Below are 10,598 nucleotides of genomic sequence, written 5' to 3' on the forward strand. Positions count from 1 at the left end.
GAAAACAACAAGTAGGATATGGACACGTAGAGTAAATAAAAAATAGTCAAAGACTCTGAAGCCGCTGCTTATATGGACAAATTTCTCCAAGTTTATTATCACACAGTTCTAAGAAACAGTTAACTTGAAAAAAAATTATATTTAAATTCTTATTGGTCTAAATTAATTATATATAATAATAACATGTTTTTTTAATCTTTAATGTTTGGAATGATCCTTAATCATTATATTATGTAATTTTGGCCTACCACAACTTAATTAACATTGTAAATTTTTAACTAGAGATATCATAATAATTGGCACCTTACATAGTGCAATAACTCAATAACTGCATATTGAAATAGAAGCAGATATTTGGTTTTTGCACCGAGGTGATTATGTAATGGATGACTTGAAGTAAAATCTGAATAATTAAGAATGGGCTGAGTAAGGGAAGCAAACAAGCCCTTCTTAATCATTAAGATTTTACTTATTATAAGGTCATCTTACTGACCTAGAATACAAACTCATTGGGCCTAAAAAAAAAATTGTTTGGTTAGGGTTACATCCTTAAAAAAAATAGGTAGGGTAGGTAGGCTTTTTTTTTTTTTTTTTTTTTTTTTTTTTTTTTATTAGGTTTTATATAAGAATATAATTTTCATCATTGGAGAATGGTGTTAAAGCTATCTTCTGTACAAGCATTTAAGGTTTAAACTTAATATTAAAAAGCAATTAAAAAAAAAAACGAAATATTTTTTATTTTTTTTTTATTTTTTTTAGTTTTTCATTTTTTTTTTCAAACTGACTATAAAAACGGTAGGGTCGGCGCCTATTCCGTAGGTAGGGTCGGGTAACCCGAACCAAATGTATTTTTTTTTTAGGCCTTGGCTATAACTTATTGTCAATGCGAAATGTAACACATGGAATGTGTATCAGATGAGTGACAGTAGGCAGACCTTTAAACCTGCGAAAGTTGAAATTCGCAATGATTTAGCCTAGTACTAAATAATTGCCCTCTGCAATTTCATTTGCTAAATTTGTAGCCTACTTAAGTGTTGTTTTCTTTTATTCAAAGTTCAGTTGATGTCATGGCTTTTTCAGATATTGCTGATAAAACATTTAGTATCATGGGACATTTTTCTTGGAAAGTCTGGTTATCATTAATATTTAATTATGCATTTTTATTGGTGCTTTTGGGACCTCTTGGGAATCTTAGCTAAGGCCAAAAAAAAAAAAAATGTCTTGTTTCTGGTCACATGCCTAAAAAAAAACAGGGTCGGTAGGTAGGTGTTTTTTTTTTTTTTTTTTTTTGTTTTTTTTTTTATTCAAACCTTTGGAATGAAATAGTATAGCGTTTGAAAAATGATGAAATATTGTCTGCCAATACAACATCATCAAATATGGCTTAAAGGAAACTGGACACAAGTTTATAACCATATTTATGTATTTATTAGTTTAACAGAACAACAACAGCACTATTACATGACAAGAAGCAACAAGTCCAAGACTAGAATTTGAAATAATCTCAAGAAACAATTGTCATTCTTTGTCAGAAAACAAATATAAACATGGATGGAAGAAACCGTAATACTGGGTATTTAAACATCACAGAGACAAAATATCATTTTATTAGATTCAGTGATTTATGCAATGCATAAAACTATGTCTGTGATAACCTTTAGCTGTAAATAATATATGCAGAGCTTCACATAAATCTCTTTTATATTTATCCAGCAAACCCTATCTTCTATGTGAGCAGGACTAGTATTGCCTCAAAAAGCTGGGTGTTACAAGATAGGATTTGATGGATACACAAAGAAAATATTTATCATGAAAACACAAAATATGTTTTATATCTGGAGCTCTTTTTATCTAAATGACCACAGTTCCTACTTTATTTATTAAAAGCAAACTGATCAAATAACCCAGATAAGAGATCGCCCCTTCATTCTTCTATCTGCTTTAATTATAGTATCGGGCACCTAACTAAGTGTAATGTCAATGGTTCTTCATACAGAAAATTCATTTTAATCCTTTAAAACATTAAAAACGAAGGTCCAAAAATGAAACGTTTTAATATGACGTTCGGTATTTGAGAGAGACGAAGTATTTAAATCCATTCACTCAGCATAATGATTCACGCTTCGTCGGCATTATTTTGCCTTAATTCGTCCGATTCAAATAAACCTTGTATATGTGTATAGATAGTCTTTTGAATTATGAAAATGTCGGTGCCATAACTGTCATTCTCGGTCGAGGCATTATTTGTTTTACGATGGCCCTTTTACGATATCTAAACAACCATACAACTTACCGAACATTTAGCTTCAAGTCGGACATTTTCTCGCTCGCCATGTAAATCGATGAAAAGACTTTTTATTGTTGTTTGCGAATGGGCAACTTTAATGACACTACAACCGTCGAAGTGCGAACATTTGTCTATTTTTATGGCTATCAAATGCGTAACAGACGTCGTCTGCGCAGGGCCAGCCATCTTTGACACGGCCGTATAAAAAACACGTCACGAATATAATATTACTGTCGGATAGCGCGGTTTACTCTTCGGCGCCGGGACCGGGAATCCCGGCTCACTTTACGCTAATTATAAAAAACGGTCTTTACGCTATAAAAAAAAAAACGGTCGGGGGGTAAAAAGTAGGGTCGGTCGGGTGACCAGAAACAAGACATTTTTTTTATTTGGCCTAATAAAAAAACATCGTGTGTATCTTTTCTATATTTAGAATCAAAACCTCTACATGATTCATGGCTTATCTTCTAAATTGAAAAAAAATGTTGAAGGCGATTTTATTGCAAGAAGAGTTTTCTCCCCTGAGCAATCTCATAAATTTTCATGAAAACAAGATTCAAAGGACTAATGTAGTATAAATGGCCGTAGAAGAGGGTGGAATGGAAATCACTCAGTGGAACACACATAAACATTGAAACATGAAATAGCTTCAGTGTTTATATATTACGTGATGAATTCGGTTATAAATGCAATTTTTTGCTTTTTACCATTCTAAATGAAACGTAGCGCAGTTTAATCAGGCTTATCAAACTCTGGTTATAAAACGAAGGTGGGACTATTTAAGCGGCATAGACTGCCCTAAGTCATCATTCGAAGCAAAATTTTGCCTTCTGACGTAGCATTTATGATGCAATTTAATACATGGTATACACACACTTAGCTTCATCATTAGTGGAAAAAAATCTAACCCATTTTTATTCATTTTCCAGAGCGCCATGGCCTTGCAAATAAAGACCAGGTCGAACAGATACAGAAAATATACGTTGATGCGTTACGAGAATACGTGAATCGTAAACGCATGCATGGGGGCACATGCCTGGCCAAGCTCCTCATCAGACTGAGTGACCTGCGCAGCATCAGCATGGAACATTCGAAAATGCTCACCATGATGCATATGGATGAAAGTCTTATGCCTCTTATTGTTCAGGACATTTATATACAGGGATCCTGATACTCATGGTGATTGACATACTAGGGATTTATATTGCAAAGTGTTATTATCGTAACGATCCAGAACTCTATGTATAATGGGATTCCATGATGGGTTTCCACTATCAATTGAGGTACAGAATGCGCATTATTTTATATAATTATACAGTGGAAACCTGTTGGCTCGATATCTCTTGGCTCGATTTCCGACCGATTTTGTTTTACTCTATGTAAGCATTCCCTCTTGGCTTGATATTCGTGAGGCTCGAGTTTTTTGGCTGGATCGTGTTACTGGGTTAACTGTTAAGTAAAACTCGAAAGGAAATTATTGTTTTACATATTCAGTGCAAAATTTGTGTCACATTTGTAGCTTTCCTGAAGTGTTGACAGTTTCATGAAAAGAAACATTTTTAATCAGGTTGCAACTTGTGTAATATCGCATTAACTATCTACTGATGGATAGGTTTCCTCGTCCCCGATGGTTCATGCCGGTACCCTGGAAACACCGTAACAGATTAAAGTTTGTAAAATGGTATAAACTCTCTATCTATGGATTGGTTTTCCTCGTCCCCAATGGTTCATGCAGGAATCCTGGAAACATCCAAACAGATTGAATTCCGATAACAGTTATTTCTGCTCATGTTTTGATGTTTGTATGTTATGGGATATTCCATCATAGTGTTTTTCAAACATGACAGGTAGATGATGTGCTATTTAATTGTACATCTCCATTTGTTTCATTGCTTAAATGGCTGAATGTATTTTTGTTTTATTTTATTATATGTTTTTAAAATGTCTCTTCATTTACTGTATCTCAGAAACTGAACTTTGTCGCCTCAGCATTTCCTTATGTATTGTTTAGTTCAGATAATAAAATGCATATTTTTATATGTATATAGCATTAACTTTAATGGACACACTGTGTGGACTTCAAGCATGTTTGCATCAACTATAAATTGCCTGAACATTGCTTTTTCGTTGGCATTCAAAGACCAGCAATATCATTAATGTTTAGGTTATTTTTTTTACTGCAAAGCCCCAGTCCCACCGACCTCCTGGACTGTCCCAAATCCTCTCAGACTGAAATTTGGCCAATCCAGGATCAGTTCCTTGTTGTATTTGGGACAGTCGGTAGCTGATCAGGGATGGTCCATGGCACTGCTGTGGTGGTACTGGGGTGATATGTGTGGCTTCGTGTTCATTCATTGTGATGCCGTGTTGGGTAATCGGGGTCGTCTGATGTTATGAGATTGTCTACAGACCATCAACTTAATTACACCTAGGACCACCACGGACCACCCAGGATCACGCTATCTCTTGATCAGAAAATGTTCCGTGTAAATCTGGGATGGTCCATGTTGATATCAGCTTTGGTGTGTCTGTAGCTTAATAAAAAACTTTAGATTCATAGTCATAATGCTTTTTTTTTTGAAGAAGAAGAACAAGGCAACTTCTATTATTCATCAAGACTTTTTTGATGCTTGAGACTGCTTCACTGTCAAATTGTTAAGGTTTTGCAAAAAGGTTTTGTATTGATTCAGAATTCTTATGCCAAAACATTGGATACATGGAAACATATGTACAATTTGTTGGTTTAAGGTAATCCATTGATATTAATATTCAACAAATTGCTACTGATAAAATTTCATTTTAAAGTTATGAAATGTTCAGTTTGAATATTTTAAAAGTTTTCACGAAGGCCTTCTGTTATGTAGACACAATGTTATTTAAGAAACCAATAAATAAAATTGCTATATAATTATGATCATACTAAAAAATTATTACCTACCTTTAATATATCATATCATAATAGTAGCTTCATTATGGTGTTATTCAAAAATGTGATCCAACCAAAATTGATTAACAAATATAAATGAAACAAAGAACTATTCTTGATGATGAAGAAACACAAGATCATGCAAATATGATGACTAAAGCCTGTTTGTCATTGTAGTTTTTTAGAAAAAGAGAATAATTCAATTGATTATTTTTAGATTTAGTATCAACCATGATGGCCTCGCTTTTGACGTCGGTGTGCAAAAACATTAACCTTGTTTGATAAAAAAAACACTTTCTAAATGTTAATGAGACGCTGCACAAATGTGTGTAACAAGGCCCATTTAACTCTTAGGTTTCAAAAATTATACACTGTATGTTGGTTCATATTTCTTCTTTTCTCATGGGTTTTTGTAAACAGTCTGGATAAAATGTATTGCAACTTTGAAACAGTCTGTCACCAATACTGCTTAAAAAAAAAGCCAGCCAAAGGCTATATTGTAATTTTTTATGTAGTCTGTGTCTAGACATCGTGCATACATTACATAAAGACTGTTCAATTTTGTAACAGCTTCTTTTCACAATTCAGAATGTTATAAAGAATTATTTAACCAATTTCGAGTTGTAACAGATTTTTTTTCACAATTCAGAATGTTATAAAGGTTTATTTAACCGATTTTGAGTCGACATCATTCAGTATAAAATTAAGGTTTGAAATAGAGGATTATTATTAAAGTACATGAATAATCGTTTAATATGGATTGTATTAATAATATAACTGTTATAATAACTATAAGATATAACTGTTAATACATGTTTTCAAAAATTGATTTAAGAATCAATTGTTAATTTTGTTTCTCAAGAAAAAAAAGAAAATTGGTTCAAATTTTTTCATGCTTTCCAGTGCTTTATTGAAATATAATGGCGGCTTATTAATCTCGAAAAACTCACCATTTGAAACAGTGAGTTTTAGAAAAATAATTTCACTTTTTAAACTCAGCTTAAACCTGATTCATTTTTAAATTATAATATAAATACTTTTATTTTAAAAACACTTATACTTATCTTTTAATTTTACTATGAAAAAATTAGGATATTGACTAAAGTTAAGAATTGACTTAAGAAACCAATGAAATTGCCTCATTAATATAATTCATAATTTAAAGATTTTCAAAGCCCACTCACCCATGGTACACAACGAAACTTCGGGGATAAACAACTATTATTTTATCAAGGTTCCATGTTCAATATATTATATTCTTTCCTCAGTTAGTGAGTGTAATTTTGCCAATAATTTTACAATCCTTCAGGCGAAAAATATGATAATAGAAATCCCTTATTAAATCTAAGATGCTTTCCAAAATTTCCCCAAGACAGCTTACCTGGTATACATCGAAGTCTAATCGAAACTAATAACATTTTCTACAATATTTAATTGGACATAAATCTTATTATTTTACAAACATGTAAGTAACATTTGTTTCAGTCTGTTTAAGTATACTAAAATATATTTTCATTGATTTTAAGGTTTTGTTGTTGTTAATTCTTTACCTTTTAATTAGTAATAAATAAACACAAGGACTTTTTCGTGCAGAAAAAAAAATGAACAAGTTTTAATTCGAAAGTGTTTGTAGTTCTTTATTTAATATTGTTTAGTTTAAACATGAATAGAACAACGAAGCTAACACTGGAAGCAGAATCTTGTACAAAGGGACAAGACACCAGATGATACAACTGCAAAAAAAGAAAGAAAATTGTCAATTAACCCAACATTAATTGGATACCATTGTGTACAACACATTAATGCACCTTAATTACTGTAACACATTGCCTACGACATAATTGTTTCTCCTGAAGTTTTTGCTTTTTTTACAATTCGAAAATTTACTGGGTTTGTTAACCACATAAATCCCACTTAATTTAATATGTATTTCTACTTATAATCATGTGACTTTTACATGCTAAATATACACACTATTAACTGGGAAACCTTTATTCACTATTTTTAACAAGTCAACTCAGCTAAGACCGCGACAAAATATTATTTAAGTCTTGTAATATTATTTATTATTGGCCTCATACAAGCTTGTATTGACAATTCTAGTCTTGTTTTATGGAAAAATTGTATTTGCCAATTTTGGGACCATCTGGTGTCTAGTCCCTTTAAGATCTATTCAAGCTCAATCAAGCAAGCGAGAAGCTTATATATTTTATGTTTAACTCAACTTTGTAGCATTCCAATGTGTATCTACCTACCATATATTTAGGATTACCTCATTTTTTTGCAAATTTTGTTCCTGATTTTTTTTTCAGAAGTTCTTTGATACAGTTTGTGTTTGATGAATATGATCATGAAGTTATCCATTTAAAACTGTACACTATGATTTATATTGAACAGAACAGAACAGAACAATATTTTATTAATGACTTGTACATACATACATCGTCATACATTCAAATTCCTATATACCAAATATCATTAAGTCACATAGTCATTTGTCACGGAGAGTTAAGTAATGTTTAAATTTCTGAATATAAAATTATATCAAAAATATATAATAATTTGCTGAAAAAAACATTATAGCTCCCACTCTAATAGATTGGTAGCTACGCTTGTCTTTCAGTAAATTCGTCATAACACAGTATTTATAGTTGTTATTCTGATTTTTAAAGCATTCTTGATGAACAAAGATAATCTAAAAAGAACGTTATCATTTCTTGAACTTAGCAAATTCATGAATTTATACATGGAAGGACGACGATAAAATGTTATAGGTATATGCTTAATTCTAAGTTCGTTATAACACGGACATACACATATAAAATGAAAAGTATCCTCAATGTCACCAGAACCACAGACTAAACACAATCTCTCATGTCTAGGGCTTGCGTTTCTTCCATACCTTCCAGTGTGAATTCGTAATGAGTGGGCTGATATTCTTGTCCGTGTTACAAAGAACCTTAAATTAAACGGTAATACATCTAAATACGTTTTATAATGGCTTTGGCAAAAAGTTATACTGACTAATAAAACAAAAAAAAAAATTTGGCGGCGAGTTTTTTTGGTATAGAAATTAAACCGAAAAAAATACTTATCGCAGTCCACCTGTATATGTAGTGTATGGTTTGATTAGAGACTATTTTAATTTTTTAAAAGCATTGATAATTAAATACTTGCAGCAAGTGTTAAATTTAGTTAAATACATGTCCATCTATCCATTATGAGGAATAGCTTATCCCAGGTTTTGAAAAGTATGTTGATGTCTGATATTTTGAAGAACTGCAATGTTAAGGTTATGTTTCTTTTATTTTAATGGACTGTTGGTGCATTTTGTACATAGAAAATGCTTGTTATTAATATATTTTCTTGGAATATTTGTCTATAAATTATTGTGATGTTACTTCTGTTGAAATGTAATGATTATCATTATTCGGGTAGCATTTGCAGTAACATGTTGTTAACGATATTTATTATTGCCCACATCATGAGATGATATTACCCCATCATTATGGGTGACATTGGCATGACATTAACATGTTTTTAACGATATTTATTATCACCGTGATCATGAGGTGATATAACCCCATCATTAGGGATGACATTTGCAGTTACATGTTGTTAACGATATTTATTATCACCCAGATCATGAGATGATATTACCCCATCATTACGTGGGTAACATTGGCAGTTACATGTTGTTAAAGATATTTGTTATCACCCAGATCATGAAATGATATTACCCCATCATTACTTGGATAACATTGGTAGTTACATGTTGTTAACGATATTCATTATCAAAGTTGTTAACGATATTTATTATCATCCAGATCATGATATGTTATTGACAGTAAAATGTTAATCATGAGATCCCCATGCCTCATATTGTTATATCTCATTTGTATTATGAATTTGTATATGTACCTGGTAAATTGGTACATGTACATATACCTGGTAAACTTAAAAACGTCAGTACCTGGTACATTGTACATGTATATTGTTAAACTGAACATGTATGTGTATCTGGTAAAATTGAACATGTATGTGCACCTGGTATTATTTTATGTGTACCTGGTAAAATTGTTTATGTACATGTACCTGGTATTTGCCAGAGATTCAATTCAATAGTTATTGAACATTGTGGATATTCTGTGAAGTTTGGTTCGTCATGTGTTCTCATGAGAATGTTAACAATGCTGTACACGTTTCTGTGTTAAATTTCATTAGATAGGAACAACTTGCTTGCCATTATCTGCTGTTATGAGATAAAATGCTCTCATTTCATTTGTTGGTGTCATTAGCATCTTTCGACATCATGCTGATTGTTCAGATCTTTGTTAATGTTGAAAACGTTGTTGGCGGCTACGTTGCTAACTTTAATTATAGTATGTGCTCATAGTTTTACATAAAGCAAGTACACAGCTAAACAGTTGTCCCAAATCCTGTAAGAAATACTGCAGATCACAAATGAACCCATTAAACTCGCAGTAACGATTTGGAAGTTAACAACAATGACGTTAACAACGTTGTTTACGTTAACAAAATTCTGAACAATTGGCCCATTTGTTTTGAATACATATACCAGGTGTAGTTAATAGTAAATACTCTTTTACACACACTCATTCTTGGTTATATGAATTAATTATGTATTATTATACGTATTAAACAATTGCTCCTGACTCAGCACAAATGGTTTACACTGTTGTTACAGTTGGACAGGGATATTATTTTACTTTGAAAAAATGACTATTATAAAATTTTGTTGTTTAATATTAAACAATGATTATTTAGGATATTTGTATTTTTCTCTCACACTAAATTGCTCAAATAAATCAATGCTGGTACTAAGTTTGTCTTGTTTGATCTTGAATAGATTCAGGTAGGTTTATGTTGATACGAGTTGCAAGGGTAATGAATTGTGAATTGAATAAAGTATCATACTTACTTATTTTATTATTCCTATCAAGTGAAGCAGTGGTATTTTCAAAATTTATTTTTTCCGACTTCATTAAGTCTGTTTCAGTATTTGAGTATGTAGTGCATTTCCTCAGCGTACCGTGATGGAAAGGAAATACCATGTTTTTATTATCATTACCATGGATTCAAAGGCTACTTTTCTCTTGTAACATGCATATATACATAAAAAATCTATGTATAGGGTTCCCCCTGGGTTCTAAAAAGTTGTCGCCACTTTTTCGCGGGGGGTTACGGGTCCAGGGCAGCGCCCTTGTGGGGGTGCAGAGGGGGCAAAGCACCCTGAAGCTCATGGGGTTTAAGCATTTTAAGAGCCTTAAATTGCATTTGATTAGCACATTGTTGTGCAGAACATAATATAATATTGTTGTACATGAAGCACAAGATATTAGCAAAGTGTTACAAAATATATGG

At 31.9% G+C, this 10,598-nt stretch overlaps 1 protein-coding gene across 4 annotated transcripts in view; it reads left to right on the forward strand.

Annotated features, from left to right (window-relative positions):
• Window positions 1–10,058, forward strand: part of LOC128233846 (ecdysone receptor-like) — a 72,199-nt gene extending 62,141 nt beyond the window's left edge. For all 4 annotated transcript variants that reach the window (XM_052947714.1, XM_052947732.1, XM_052947724.1 and 1 more), the window contains exon 7: window positions 3,217–10,058. In XM_052947714.1, coding sequence (XP_052803674.1) covers window positions 3,217–3,458 — 242 coding nt within the window. In that variant the 3' untranslated portion in view covers window positions 3,459–10,058. The remainder of the gene's footprint in view (window positions 1–3,216) is intronic.
• The last annotated feature ends 540 nt before the right edge of the window (window positions 10,059–10,598 follow it).

Source organism: Mya arenaria, chromosome 1 (genome assembly GCF_026914265.1).
Source record: "Mya arenaria isolate MELC-2E11 chromosome 1, ASM2691426v1".
NCBI classification, from domain to species: Eukaryota; Metazoa; Mollusca; class Bivalvia; order Myida; family Myidae; genus Mya; species Mya arenaria.